This window comes from Ochotona curzoniae, unplaced genomic scaffold, assembly GCF_017591425.1.
Source record: "Ochotona curzoniae isolate NIBS_2020 unplaced genomic scaffold, NIBS_Ocur_1.0 contig_605, whole genome shotgun sequence".
NCBI classification, from domain to species: domain Eukaryota; kingdom Metazoa; phylum Chordata; class Mammalia; order Lagomorpha; family Ochotonidae; genus Ochotona; species Ochotona curzoniae.
Genome location: NW_024466491.1, coordinates 463,820 through 478,634, shown reverse-complemented (window position 1 = coordinate 478,634; position 14,815 = coordinate 463,820). Strand labels below are relative to the sequence as shown.

Below are 14,815 nucleotides of genomic sequence, written 5' to 3'. Positions count from 1 at the left end.
GGGCAGTGGCCTTAACATGTCAGAGTGGGCCCTTGGTGCTGGCATGGAAAGACCCTTCACCCAGGCCTGAATGGGCCACTCCGGGAGCGTCCCTGCTGGGCCAGGGCAGCCAGCGAGGGCGGTTGACCTAAAAGGTGTGAGAGAGACAGAGCCAGAGCCGTCCACCTTGGCCTTGGGAGAATCAGGCTGCTGTTACTTAGCACTCCCCTCCCAGTCCCTGGGGCAGCTCCTTAGGAGGGCATGCAGCCCCCCCAGTGGGGTCAGGGTGCAGGGCGCAAGCGGGAACCCCCGCTCCGGGCTCTTAGCTTCTGCAAATCGCTGTCAGCTCATTGCGTTTTGTTTTTTTTTTTTTCTTGATCATTTCAAGGGAGAAAAATGAAACTTTTTGGTTTTTTTCCCCCCCACGGAAGTTGTTACAGGTAGCTGTGTGAAGCTGTGTTAAGCATCAGGCCTGAGGGGGCTGCCCGGTGACCCTGGGGACCACCTGCTCCCCCCCCCCCCTTGCACGGTAGATGGCTAGCCGCTTTGTACCCTGGCGTGTGTCAAGTTCCGGTTTTTATTTTCTATGAAATACTTGATTTTATTTATTTATTTATTTATTTATTTTTTCCTTGAGGTGCCTTTTTTTTTTTTTTTTTCATTTTAACTTTGTTTTCCTCCCCGAGTTCGTCTCCAATAAAATCTGACGACTGCTGTCCAAAAGTCGGCAATAAATGAGTCCCGCTGTGTTCTCTGAAGGATGCTTCCATGTGACTTGCCTTTTTTTTTTTTTTAAAACAATTATTTTCAGAAAGGGAAAAAAAAAATGGTTATCGGTTTTCCATCTCTCCTCCCCCCCCCGCCTCTTTTTTTTTTTTTTTTAATCCGTGTGAATAAATGTTCTTTAGTGTTTTAGGAGGAAGAAGCAAACGTAGATTTTGATAAATGCGAAGATTTCAGATTAATAACGAAGCTTTGAAAGAAGACCATTTTTCGAAATTTTAGTGAAGTGTGAATATTTTTTGTCAATGGCTTTCTCAAAGAGAATGAAACTTTTTTGCACCATTTTCAGAGTTTTTATAGAGATGCCAAATTGATATATTTACATGTAATGGAAACGTGAAAAAAAAAAAGTTTTATTAAACAATTGTTCATAGCTGTGTAGACATTTTAATTCAGTTTCCAAAGCTCTCAAAAACAAACAAAACAACAACAACAACAAAAAAAAAAAACACATAAAAACAAAAAGCCTATTTTTGAAGCTCGGAGCGATACGGTTTGGGGTGTTAACGACTGATTCCAAACGACTCAACTGTCCAAGTCCTTGGTTCTTCCCACAGGTTTCCAGGTTTGTGTTCCGTGCTGTATGTTAACCAATGACTGGAATTCTGTGATATTTTGGTAATAAATGAAGTGGGATAACTGAGACGTGAATGGCGTAGGGGTGATGGTGTGTGACTCACAGCAGCCCACGGCCCAGGAAGGGAAGGCGTGGGGGCGGGGAGGGAGGATCACCTCTGCCCGCCCCTCCTCACCCCACCCCCCCCACCCCCCCCAGGGAAGCCTGTGCCAGGCCTTGGCCTTGACCCCCTGCCAGGAGGGCCTGGCAGGGCTGCCAGGTCTGTTCTGCCAGCAGCCTTATCCTGGGCGCCCCTCTCCAGGCCCACAGGCCCAGCGCCTGTCCAGCCTGAGCAGGGTGAGAAGCAGCAGGAGGGACCTGGGTTGACTCCTGCAGGGGTCTGTGCCTGCCAGGCACGGGGTGAGCGTCCTGTACCCTCTCTGCAGTGGGGCCAGGGTGCCCCCATGCACGCAAAAACAAGAGGGGGGGGGTCAATCCTCAGTCGGGGTGACGCAGCCCCATCAAGCCTCACTGAGAGGAGAGAGGCCGGCCTCTCCAAGGATGCTACTAGAACCAGTGGATCTCCTGACCCACCCTGGTGGTCTCCCAGGGACACCCTCCCTTAGCCCAGAATCCAGCCAGGCTCATCCCACCTCCTGGTTCCCTTCAAGCCTTGATTTCTCAGCAGTATTGAAAGGGGGTTCTAGAACACGGGTAGTGCGTTGTCCGGGAGAAGTGCCACCAGTGTGTGTGACAGACACGGGACCAGACCGGGACAGGGAGAAGCAACTGCCCTTTGTTCTGCCCCCGGTGGACAGGGTGGGTGGGTGGGTGACCCCTTTGAGAGGCTTCCAGGAACCCTGTTGAATTAAAGGCTAGTGGGACAAGGCCCTCTTTGAGCCCACCCAGTGGTCCCACCCTCAAGACAGCGGAGGTGGGGTTGTCGGGCTGGTGGGCACTGGGTACAATCAAGTACCCTGATTCACGCACCCATCCTCCAGACGTTCCAGGCCAATCAAGGACAGTGTCCATCCCAAGGCTCGCGGTGCCTTTTCCATTCACACCTCTGAATTCTTTCATTTTCAGGGTTCCGAAATGACGGGAAGTCAGGGGTGCTGCCAGTGTGGGCCACAAGGAAAGGAAGGGGCTAAGGTGCCCACGGGTCACGTGCCCGAAAGCTAGGCATCACCCCTCCAGGTAGACCAGGCTCTCCCTGTTCCAACAGACGTCTCCAGATGGAGGGTCCCGAGAGATGGGTCCAGCTTGCAGAACCTCTTGAACGGACAGACAAAGGGTGCAGGCCCCGGGAGCTGGCTGTCCAAGTTCGGGGATTGGGGATAGCATGGCACTCACAGAGTCCTTTGCTTCCTGGTCAGTGGGGTCCCTTGTGAGTCACCAGAAACTGGGTACTCCTGCACCACCTCCTCCCCAACCCCAATCAGTGGGCCCTGACAGTGTGAAAGGGCAAGAGGGGCGCACTGCGAGATGGCAGAGTTTGGAGCCGCTAAGGAGGCTGCCAGGACCTCGCAGGGCAAGTCTGGGCTGCCAGGGGGAAGGTGGGCAGCCTCGGCCAAGGCCAGGGTGTACCAACAGAAACTCAGCGCTAATTTGACAAAGCTGGTGTGTGATGGTTTCCGCCTGTCCCCCACAGCTCAGGAGTTTGGTCCCCAATGACTTTGTTGGTGGTACCAAAAAGGCGAGAGCTTCATCCACTTAGTGTCTCATTATTACTTTGAGAGTCGAGCTTCCACCCCCTGGTTCACTCCTCAAATACCAAGCAGCGGCCAGGGTTCATCCAAGCTGAAGCCAGGAGCAGCATCCGGGTCTCCCACCTGGGTGGCAGGGACCCATGTGTTTGAGTCATTAGGTGCTGCCTCCCCCGGGGTCTTCGTGAAACCAGGAAGGCAGAATCTGGAGCCACAGCGGGGAATCGAACCCAGCACGCGGGGACTCAACCCACCCCCCTTTGAAGATAGGCTATCAGATTGCGGCCAAGTGAAGACGCAGCCGCCTGCGGCCTAGCAACCTGGGCCAGTTGCTATCACCATTCCAGCAAGAAGTAGAAGAGATGGAGGAGGCAGCCAGGCGGGGGGAGGGGGGGGGAAGGAGATGGCAGCCAAAACCCACAGGGAGCAAGGAACGGCGAGCCTGAGGTTGCTGGAGTGTGGAGGCCCAGGCCAGGCAACCGAGTGGAACAGGAATCTGGCAGCCCGCGTGTGTAAGGCCACCTCCTCTCTGCCTGGGACACAGGTGTGCTGGGAGGACCCTGGGACCGTGGCGTGTGTGTGTGTGTGTGTGTGTGTGTGTGTCTTAGGCCCTGGGACGATCCTGGGACTGTGGTGTGGATGTGTGTCTGAGGCTGGTAAGGGTGGCCGAGATCCTGGGGCGACTATTTGTATGGTGTGTGTCCTCAGCAGTTGTAACCAGGAAGCTCAGGCAGCTGACTTTTTTTTTTTAATAGACCGTCAAGGTCGTGGGGAAAAACTGTGAGGGACTTTCCTAGATGGGAGACTGCCAGAGACCTACAGGGCAAGCGCCCTACTGGGCAGCGTTGGGGCCAGGCGCAGCACAGCAGCCGGGGGCATCCCACAGTGCCCGGGGCAGCACAGCAGTCAGGGGCATCCCACGATGCCCGTGGCCCACACCAGAATATCCAGGTTCAAGTCCCAGCTCCCTGCTGGTGCACATCCTGGAAGGCAAGGGGTGACAGCTGAAGAGCTCGGGGTCCCTGCCCCACCTGAGAAGACCTGGTGGAGCCCCCCGGCTCCTGGCTGTAACCTGGTCGCAGCCTGGCTGGCATTGCATTTGGGGAGTGAACCAGCAAGTAGAAGATCTGTCCATCCGTTTTTATTGTGTCTTCCACATAAGAAGACTTTAAAGTTGACCTTAAGGGCACAGATGATCGTTACATAGTGTCAGATAATTAGAAAGTGATGCACGTTGAGTCTATTACATTTAAACAATTAGTTGCTAAGTGTTGGCCGTGTTCTGATAACTGGCTTCCAATGTTTGGCAGTTGACCAGTTGGCTCTCGGGAATCAGCACAAAGCTAACTCCACACACTTGTGTGTGTGGGGGGAAAAAAACCTCAGCTTCCATCCCACCATTCATTCGCCCAATTGAGAAGCAAAAAGAAAGCGCCCATATGTTGGTTCACGCCCCCAAATGCCCTTAACAGCCAGGACTTGGGCTGGTCAGCAGCAAGAGCCAGGAAGCTCTCCAGCCTGCTGTCCAGCCTGGGTGGCGGCAGGGGGCCATCAGCTGCTGCCTCCTGGGCATTGATGCCCCTGGGAATGCCAGTGAACCCCCACTCGGCCTTGATGCCCCAGGGAATGCCAGCGAACCCCTGCTGGGCCTTGATGCCCCTGGGAATGCCAGCGAACCCCCGCTGGGCATTGATGCCCCTGGGAATCCCAGTGAACCCTCGCTGGGCATTGACGCCCCTGGGAATGCCAGCGAAACCCCACTGGGCCCGATGCTCCAGGGAATGCCAGTGAACCCCACACTGGACCGACCCTGGCCCCCGCCCGCTCCAGGCTCCTCTGTGCAGAAGCCCCAGGAGGGTGGACAGCGGCCCGGAGCCAGCAGGGGTGTCCATCACGGTCAGGGAGGGGCAGGGCTGGTGTGTCCACCCAGCAGGGGTGTCCATCACGGCCGGGCAGGGCTGGTGTGTCCACCCAGCAGGGGTGTCCCTCACGGCCGGGGAGGGCAGGGCTGGTGTGTCCACCCAGCAGGGGTGTCCCTCACGGCCGGGGAGGGCAGGGCTGGTATGTCCACCCAGCAGGGGTGTCCATCACGGCCGGGCAGGGCTGGTGTGTCCACCCAGCAGAGGTGTCCATCACGGTCAGGGAGGGGCAGGGCTGGTGTGTCCACCCAGCAGGGGTGTCCCTCACGGCCGGGCAGGGCTGGTGTGTCCACCCAGCAGGGGTGTCCCTCACGGCCGGGCAGGGGCAGAGCCGAGCACGCCGGGGCTGGCCCGCCCGCCGGACGCTCCTGCAGGATCCTGCAGCTTCTCCCTGGCTCTGCCCCCTCGGCAGACTTCCGCCAATCACAGGCCTGAGCGTCCCAGCAGGGCCCGCCCTCCTCCTGGGGTGTGTCCAATCAAAGGCCCCGCCTTTGCAGAACTCAACCCTTTCAGAAGTAAGGCCTTTAGAAATGTCCCGCCCCCTATTAGGAGCGTCCGTCACTCTGGTTCGTCCTGCCCAATCACAGGCCTCGCCCTGCCCCGAAGCCACACCTCCCAGGTAGACTTTTTTTTCCCAGGCAGGAGCGGCGAGTGACGCCATCAGGCCGCGACGCCAGAAGGTCACACGGGATCCTCCGACATGGCGGCGGCGGCGCTGCGGAGTGGCTGGTGCCGCTGTCCGCGGGTGAGCCGATCCGCGAGGCCGGTCGGGGAGGGTGTCGGCTCGCAGGGACTCCTCCAGGCCTCCGCGGGCCGCTTCCCTGGGCTTTGCACTCGGGGCTCAGGCGTGGCCGTGGCCGTGGCCGGGAGCACGTAGCCCGGGCGCGAGGGCGGGGACCGAGCGCAGCGGGCAGGGGTCGGCCATGTGCGGGGTCTGAGGAGACGCTGGCCGCCGCGTGAGCCCCCCACAGGCCCTCCGGGGAGCACGAGGCGGAGGAAGACCCACGCACACCCGTGACAGTCACAGCCCGTCCTGCGAGGACGGACCGTCCTGCATGGCCTGTCCCCCCCCCACCCCCGCCTCCCGTACCCACAGGTGGCCGACCCCATCTGAAACTCAGGGATGGATTCGCTGCCTTTCAAATGTGTTCCTTTTCACCGTGCAAGGACCTGTATACCACCTGCTGGTTGCAAACCAGGAGCCGAGAGCTCCTTCTGGGTCTCCCACGTGGCAGGTGGCAAGGACACCTCCTCCCCCCCCAAGTACTTGAACCTGGGAGACTGGCTGGGAAGTGAAGCCGCCAGGCCAACCCCACCACAACTTGCCCATTCCCGCTTGGCGGTTGTAGAAGGGGGGGTCCCTGCGTTCTCCTCTCAGAGAATCAGAGGACGTAGGCCAATGGACAGGTGACATACAGAGGGACCCTGCAGAGCGGCTAAGGAGGTGCTGGGGGGGATGCCGCTCAGGGCCGCCACAGTGACCAGGAGGCAGGGAGCAGAGAGGACCAGATGCCCTTGGGGTCCTCCTGGGTCCTGGGCTGTCGGGTGGCCAGGCTCGGTGCTGGGGTACAGACTTGCAGGAAACTTCCAAGAGGCCATCAGTGCTTTTTCCCCCTATGGTGAAGTGAGTCCCTTGCCAAAGAGACCCTCCTACCCACCCCCACCCCAAGGTGGCCTGGCTAGCATGCCTTCACCCTGACCCTGACATAGCAGATTCATTCCAGAGGCAAAGTGACCCGTCGCAAGTCTACCCCTGTCCGCTGGCTTCTGGGACTTCCGGGTTGTTTGTAGAGATCCTGGCCCACGGGGACCCCTGGGCACTTCCTGGGCAGGCAGTGTTTAAATGGCTCTCTCTCTCTCCCTCCCTCCCTTCCTCCTTGATTAGAGGTGCCTTCGCAGTGGGAGCCAGTTTCTTTCCGGCCACAGCCTCCCCCATGGCCCAGCCTATCAGATTGGCCAGCCAGGTGGAGCACCGACCCTGGTAAGTAACCAGCGGGTCCCAAGCAGACAGGACCCCTGTCTGTGTGTTGGTGTGTCAGTGACCTTGTTGGTGGGGGAGGAGCAGAGGGGCCACGGCCAGGGGTCCCCAGTGGAGGCCAGCTTCTTGCTTTTAATGCTGTTGGGTACAGTACTATGTCCCCTTTGGTGGCATCTGACCCCTCTCCGAGCTGGGCAGGAAGAGGATGGCAGATGGCAGGCCGGGTCCCGCCCCCTGTGCCCAGCCTTTGGCCACGGCAGCAGAGGGTGTGACAGGCCTGCTGGCAGGGGGATCTGTTAGCCCTGGGGGGTTCGAGGCCCTGTGAGGGCTTCTTTCCAAGGCCCCAGGGTGGCCAGTGCCCACCCCCCCCCCAGAGCTGGCAGAGTGCCCCCGGGTAGCCTGAGTTTGAGTTTGCAGTTGAGTCTTGGGTTCTGGTCCATGGCGTGTCCCCCCCCGTGTGTGGCGGGGGGGTGGGGGGCTGGGGTGTTTCACTGACTGCCATCCTGCGGCTGAGATGGGCAAATCCACCCGTTGGCCATAGGCCTTTGAGTGAGACAGGTGCCATCTGGACACCTGCAAGTGGCCCCAGGGGAGTGACAGCTCACCGCGTGCCCAGGGAGTAGCAGCCTACACCTGCCCCTTGGACAGCAGGAGCCGGAGCCCTCCAGGCCGCCTGTGTGTTGCTTGGAGTCCCCGGGACGGAGGCTGCCTGGTCTGGCCTGCGCCCTGTCCTTGGAGGGGAGAGGAAAGGCAAGCTGTTGTGGCTCCCACTGCAAAGGCACCTCAAAATCAAGGAGAGAGAGAGAGAGACTGGACCTTTCCCAGCAGTCTGAGTACACAGCGTTCCTGACCGGCGACACAGTTTCTGGGCTGGCTACGGAGAGCCACCTTGTTACAGCCGCTGCTGTTGCTATGTGATTTTTTTTTTTTTTTTTTGCGTGTTACCATTAATGGGGGGGCATCCTCAGCTGTGTCGGACACACCTGTGATGACACGTGGCCGCCACCAGCCGCCTCACAGCCCTGCTAGTTTCTGTACTCCCTCCCCCCCAGGCCCCTGGCAGGCCCTGGCGTGGTACTTAAACTCTGTTGGCACTTCTTCCCGAAGCTCTCGCCATCTGGGTCACCCAAGATGTAGAGATTTTTTTTTTTTTTTTTTAACCCCACCTCCACCCCGATCTCATTCTTCCCAGCCCAGAGCATACTCTACTGGAAACAGAAAAGGATTCCTGTCGGGCTTGCTGGAAAACATCAAACAGGAGCTGGCCAAGAACAAAGAGATGAGAGAGAACATCCAGAAATTCCGGGATGAGGCCAGGAGGCTGGAAGAGTCCGACGCGCTCCAGGAAGCCCGGAGGAAATACGTGAGTGTCCTGCCCTCGTCCCTCCCAGCTGTCGCGGGCTGTGATGCTTGTCCCCGACGCCCAGGAGGAAGAGCGACAGGGTTTAAGCGGTCACACTACAGCCCAGCAGGTGACCCACAGACCCGACCGCCACAGGCGATGGAGGCAACGGGTTCCGGGGAACACGTACGATGTGGCCAGGCAGCGGCGTGGCTGTCTGGCAGGCCCTTGGGTGACCTGCTGCACCCCGGGCTTTGCCCTGCCCCACTCTGCTTCTCAGAGCTGCTGGTCGTGCTGGCGGAAACCAGGGTACAGTGCCAGCGTGGTTCGCAATCACCAAAGCCACTGTGGCTGCTACCGGGGCTGGGCCCACCCTCCTCGCTGTGTGCGTCCCCCCGAGGAAGGCCCTGCGGGAAAGCATTGAGGGGCAGGAGGGGGCGAGGTGGGAGGAAACGATGGCGTGAAGGGGGTCAGGGTCGGGTGGCAGCTGTTTAGGCTACTTCTGGGGAACACCCGCATGCCCAATCCGAGGGCCGGGGTTCGAGTCCCGGCTGCTCCGCTTCTGCCCCAGCTCCTTGCTCACGCGCCTGGGAAAGCAGCACATGGCCCCATGTGCTCGGGTCCTCACTGCTTGTAGGTGAGACCTGGATAGTGCCCCGGGCTTATGGCTGCAGCCCAGCCCAGTACCCGGCTGTTGTCTGCATTTGGGCAGTAAACCAGCAGGTGGAAGATCTCTCTCTTACTCTGCCCTTTCAGTTCAGTGAGTCAGCTTTTTTTTTTTTTTAAAGCTCATTTATTTTTATTTGAAAGGCAGACTGCATTACAAAGAGAAGGAGAGGCAAAGAGAAACATTTTTCATTGTCTGGTTTGCAACAGCCGGAGCTGAACCCATCTGATGCCAGGAGCCAAGAGCTGCTTCTGGGTCTCCCACGCGGGTGCAGGGTCCCAAGGCTTTGAGCCGTCCTCCTTTCCCAGGCCACAGGCAGGGGGGCTGGATGGGAAGTGGAGCAGCCGGGATTAGAACCAGTGCACAATTTGGGATCCCGGCACCTGCAGGTGGAGGAAAGTTCATTTTGCTTCATTTTGCTTTCTGAATCTCCACGCAAAGGATGAAGTTGTCTTGGGGGGGGTGGGGTGTGGCAGGCAGCTCAGGGGTGGGCAGGGGCTGGGTCGGGGGGGCTTGGAGATTTGGAGAGGACAGCTTCCTGCGTGGGAGGGGGTGCGGGTGCAGCCCAAAGACACAACTGAGCACCCCCCCGTTTGCCTTAGAAAAGCATTGAGTCAGAAACCCTGCGTACCAGCGAGGCCATCAGAAAGAAGCTGGGAGAGCTGTCGGGCACCATGAAGGAGGTGAGCGCCCCCGGCAGGGCAGTCCCCGCAGAGGAGGGTGGGTGCGTGGGGTGTCATGAAGGTCTACCCTCCTGGAGCGGAGGTGGGCATGGAGGATGGCTGGGCCAGGACGGTCCTGGGGTGGTGGGGGGGTCCCCGGTGGGGTGGCAGGGCGAGCGCTCCTCCCTCCCTCCTTGCCCCCATCCGTGTCTCAGTAGAGCCTCGAGGAAGTCAGTAAGAGTGACTTGGGCCGCAAGATCAAGGAAGGCGTGGAGGAGGCGGCCAAGACGGCCAAGCAGTCAGCCGAGTCCGTGTCCAAGGGCGGCGAGAAGCTGGGCCAGACGGCCGCCTTCAGAGCCTTGTCCCAGGTGGGTGAGTGGGGCGAGTGCTGGGGAGTGGGGAGCCTGGGGCTCGTGTGTGTGAGTGGGGGGGGGGGAACACCACAAGCCCCACGCCTGCCAGGCTCTGCACCCAGACCCCCTGCTGTCCCACCACCCCCACAGGGAGTAGAGACGGTCAAGAAAGAAATTGATGACAGTGTGCTGGGCCAGACGGGGCCCTACCGCAGGCCCTCACGCCTCCGCAAGAGGACCGAGTTTGCGGGAGAGAAACTCAAGGAGAGCAGAGTATTCCAGGCCAACGAGTAGGTCCTGGGCTCAGCCGGCGCTGGCCCTGGGTGGAGAGGGGGGTGGGGTACGGGGTGGGGCGTGGCCCCGGCAGGTGCGTGGTGTCCTGGGGGTGGGTGGTGGGTGGTGACAGCCCCGTCCTCCCCCAGGGAGGCCCTGGGCGTGGTGCTACACAAAGACTCCAAGTGGTACCAGCAGTGGAAGGACTTCAAGGACAACAACGTGGTGTTCAATCGTGAGTCCGTCCATCCGTCCGTGGCGTAGGAGGGGGACCCCGCTACCACCACCTGCCCGCAGCCGCCCTGGCGGGGGGCTGATGCTGCAGGTACCAGGCCGTGGCTGCACCCCGAGTGTCCCCGGTGCTGTATGCCCCCCGCCCCCCCACCGTCCCGGAGGCCTCTGTACTGTCGGGGGGCGGGCGGGCACCGCTCGGGACAATGCAGTGTCTCTCCAGGGGCCCCGCCGAGCATCCGCGGCCTGGCCAGCTAGCTGGGGGCCTCGCTCAAGGTCCCCCAACCCTGGTGCTGGGCGCATGGTGGCAGCCAGCCAGCCAGCCAGCCAGCCAGCCAGCCAGCCATCAGTGGGTGGTGGCAGTGCGGAAGCACCCTCACCCCCAGCAGCGCCACCCTCTCCTGCCTGCCACCCAGGGTTCTTCGAGATGAAGATGAAATATGACGAAAGCGACAACGCGCTCATCCGGGCATCCCGGGCCCTGACAGACAAGGTCACTGACCTCCTGGGTGAGTGGGGGGGTGGGGGGTGCTGGAATGGGAGGGAGGGAGGGGTTCAGTGCCGGCCGCCCCTCCCCGCACTCCTGCAGGGGACCTGGACTTACCAGACGCCCCCTCCCTGCCTCCCCGCTCTCCCTCTCCGCTCCCCGCCCCAACCACCACCACCACCACCACCACCCCCACCCCAGGGGGCCTGTTCTCCAAGACGGAGATGTCCGAGGTGCTCACGGAGATCCTGCGGGTGGACCCGGCCTTCGACAAGGACCGCTTCCTGCGCCAGTGCGAGAGTGACATCATTCCCAATATCTTGGAGGTGCGCGTGGCCCGCGCCCCGCAGCCCCTCCCGTCCCCGGCCGGGCACCCCCCCACACACACACACACTGCCCCTGCCACCCCACGGCTGGGCCACGCCGGGCCCGTCCGGGCAGTGTCCCATCCTGCCCTCGGTGACTTCACTCCTAGGGCATCCTTAGGGTCAGGGCCCGAGATGCCCGGAGGTGCAGGGGCTGCGGGCTCCTCACGTTCCCCACCCCCACCCCAGCCCCACCCCACCCCCAGCCACTGGCCTCTACCTCCCCAACCAGCAGGCCGACCCCTCCGCCTTCCCTGTGCGCCCGGAGCCGAGCCCTGCTCCCTCTCCCCTCCCCTCGCGCCCCGCCTTATTCCCCAGGTCAGGAATTGGCCCCCCTTTGCCCCCCCCCCACACACACACAGAAGCTTCCTGGGGCTCCCCCGGCTCCGGCCCTGAATCCTTCTCCTCCCCTCGGCAGGCCATGATTTGTGGGGAGCTGGACATCCTCCGGGACTGGTGCTACGAGGCTGTGAGTGGGGGACCCCCTTTCTCTCCCCCGGCCTCGGTGTCCTCCCCAGCAGCCACGCAGGGCCCATCACCCCATCACCCACAGGGCCCGGGGGGCCACCCCTTGGGCCCCCCACCCGACAGCACATCCTTCCCTCGCCCGAGGGACAGCCGGGGTCTTGCAAGGCAGCCCCTTTCCGCCTGCCCCCACATCCCGTCTTTTGCCTCCCCTAGAGAGACAAGGCAGGCTCCGCTGCCCAGCTGGACTTGGGGTACGGGCTGGGTTCTTCCCCCACACACCATGCCTGGTTGGGGGTCAGGGGGGATGTGTGTGGTTGCACGTACCCGCTCAGCCCCAGAACCTCCCCAGCACCACCCTTGAGGGGTCTGTCCTCTAGCTCCCCCCAACACACACACACACCCAAAACAGACCCTCGGAGGACTTCCTGTCCAGGGCCAGTGTGTCCCGATGGCGCCCCAGCTGCCGCGTACCGGAAGGGCCAAGCCCAAGGTCCTGGGGCCGCCGCCTGCCCTGGCTACTCGGCCACCTCACCCTCACCCTGCCAACTCCCTGACCGCATCAGGCCTGGCCTCAACTTTCTTTGGAGGTTTTTTTTTTGCGGCCTCCCCTGGGCAAAGCCCCAGCTCGAGGCTTTTTTTGGCTCGGCCCGTTCTGCAGCCAACTCGCAAAAAGAACTTGGAGCGCGCGGAGGCAGCGCTGTCGGAGTGCCTGGCGAACCCTCCCCTGGGCCGTGACTAATCCGCCAGGCAGCTTTTGAGTTTGGCTTCTTCTTCCTCGCTTTCTTTCCTGTCGTTGTTTTGATTCCCCCTTAGAAGGATCACGCTGAGGCCCGTGACCTCGGCCAGGCAGCTCCCCGTGGCCGCTACCATCGCAGCCCAAGTTGCCCGTGGCTTCCACGGGAAGCAATTAAAAAAAAAAAAAAAGTCATCTTTAAAACTCTTGCACCTGCAGGCCTGACACCCTGCCCTCCTCCCACCCACTCCCATGCGCCCCCCCATCATCCTCTCACCTCCTCACCCCTCAGCTGATCAGATCTGGTCGGTCACTGGCTACACCGGAGATGAACCCAATGACCGTGGCCGTGACCGCCAGGGGCCAGCATGGCGGGGAGGGCTGCTGGCTGCCAGCACGGGCTCTGGATCAAGCCTTGGTGTTCTCATCGGGGTGGGCCAGGGCTGGGGGGGGGTGGCCCTGAGGCGGGCTGGGGGGGGGGTCGGGACCAAGCTGCACACGGCTCTCTCACACCCTCCTCTCTCCTCGTAGACGTATAGCCAGCTGGCTCACCCCATCCAGCAGGCCAAGGCCCTGGGTCTGCAATTTCACTCCCGCATCCTGGACATCGACAACGTTGACGTGAGCGTGCGGGGGAGCCGGGGGCGTGGGCAGGGGCTAAGGGCGTGGGCAGGGCCAGAGCCTGGGCAGGGGCCGGGGGCGTGGGCAGGGGCCGGGAGGGCGTGGGCAGGGGCCGGGGGTGTGGGCAGGGCCCGGGGGCGTGGGCAGGGGCTAAGGGCGAGGGCACGGGCCAGGAGGGCGTGGGCAGGGCCCGGGGAGCAGGCACACAGGTGGGCCCCCGTGGCGGCCATGAACCGCCTTGATCCCAGTTCCCCAGTGCGTGGGTGGCACACAAATAGAGGTGGTATCCGGGGTTCGCTGTGGGCACTGTGGCTGAAGGAGGTGTGCCATGTTGGGGGACCATGCATCAGGGCAAAAGTCCCAGGCAGCTGCTGGGCACTGCCCATGCCAAACCCCACGCAGCACCACCCCCTCTTGCCCGCACCTTCATGGGGAAGGGGTCCCACTTCCGGGCATCCGGCACGATCCCCGTGACTGTGGGGACTTGGCCAACCCAGGTACTACCCCCCCACACACACACCTCCTGTGCCAGCAAGCTCAGAATGGACGCTCACAGCGGGGTGCACGGGCTGGGCTGGGCGGAGGCCAGGGCCTTAGAGTACTGGGTGGGCAGAGGACCCACGTCCCGCGTGCTCCCTCCACAGCTGGCCATGGGCAAGATGATGGAGCAGGGCCCCGTGTTGATCGTCACCTTCCAGGCGCAGCTGGTGATGGTGGTCAGGAACCCCAGGGGCGAGGTGGTGGAGGGCGACCCGGTGAGTGGACGGGAGCCCCGACTTGCTGGCGGGCCAGGGCGCGTCCCCCCCCCCCCCACCGCGCTGAGCCCACCGCCCCTGTGGGGTGTGTGTGTGTGTGTGTGTGTGTGTGTGTGTGCAGGACAAGGTACTGCGCATGCTGTACGTGTGGGCGCTCTGCCGCGACCAGGACGAACTGAACCCCTACGCAGCCTGGCGCCTCCTGGACATCTCAGCCTCCAGTACAGAGCAGATCCTCTGAGCCACCAGCCCGCCGGGGGTCCAGGGGCCCGGGTCGGGGCCGGGGGTCCTCCCCCCCGCGCTGCCAGCTAACGGCCAGAACAGGGCACGCACAGCCCGCGGCGCCACCGGACTGCAGGGCCGCCAGCCGGGCTGCCAGAGCACCTTGGACGAGGACCGCGCCCCGCCCGGGGCCACGTGGGGCTGCTGGCGGCCGGCACTGAGCAGGGTCGCAGGTGCCAAGGGACCCTCCGAGCCAGGGACCCTCCCCGGGGGGTGGGGGAGGCCACCCAGCCCCCGAGATCCAAGCAGGCGCGGACTTGGCCCGAGACGGCGGTGGCGGCCACAGCCCGGCCACCACCCGAGGCCCCGTTTTGTATCTCGCCCTTGCCCTTCTTCCCGTACGTCAGCTGAGCTAATAAACAGACCCAACTGCGGAGGAGCCGCGTGGGGCGTCAGTGTCTGGGGGAAGGGGATGGCAGGCCGCCCAGGGATTGGGGAAGATGGGGGAGCATGAAGATTCAGGGTACCACTCCCTGCGACCTGCATGTGGGGGACCCCATCACCACAGCAGCCGTGAAAGGTGTCCATTGTTGGGGGGTGGGCACGCTGGTCCGCCCAGGGGTCCCGGCAGGATGAGGAGCGGGGAGGTGGGCGGGTGGGCTCCCGCAGGCCGGAGCAGAGTCGGGGTCCCCCCCCCACCCCAGCCGGCCGCTCC

The 14,815-nt window shown here is 62.1% G+C and overlaps 1 protein-coding gene across 2 annotated transcripts; it reads left to right on the top strand.

Moving 5' to 3' along the window:
* The first annotated feature begins 5,579 nt into the window (after positions 1-5,579).
* On the top strand, positions 5,580-14,121 carry TIMM44 (translocase of inner mitochondrial membrane 44). 2 transcript variants are annotated; one of them, XM_040990269.1, is made up of 13 exons: positions 5,580-5,688; positions 6,829-6,924; positions 8,114-8,284; positions 9,533-9,613; positions 9,811-9,960; positions 10,096-10,235; positions 10,368-10,453; positions 10,866-10,958; positions 11,138-11,262; positions 11,720-11,770; positions 13,034-13,123; positions 13,768-13,878; positions 14,000-14,121. In XM_040990269.1, the coding sequence occupies exons 1-13, from the start codon at positions 5,644-5,646 to the stop codon at positions 14,117-14,119; spliced, it is 1,359 nt and encodes a 452-aa protein (XP_040846203.1). In that variant the 5' UTR covers positions 5,580-5,643; the 3' UTR covers positions 14,120-14,121. The 2 variants fall into 2 exon arrangements, with proteins under 2 accessions (XP_040846203.1, XP_040846205.1); XM_040990271.1 differs by lacking the exons at positions 5,580-5,688; positions 6,829-6,924 and having other exon boundaries at positions 8,133-8,284; positions 9,538-9,613.
* The last annotated feature ends 694 nt before the right edge of the window (positions 14,122-14,815 follow it).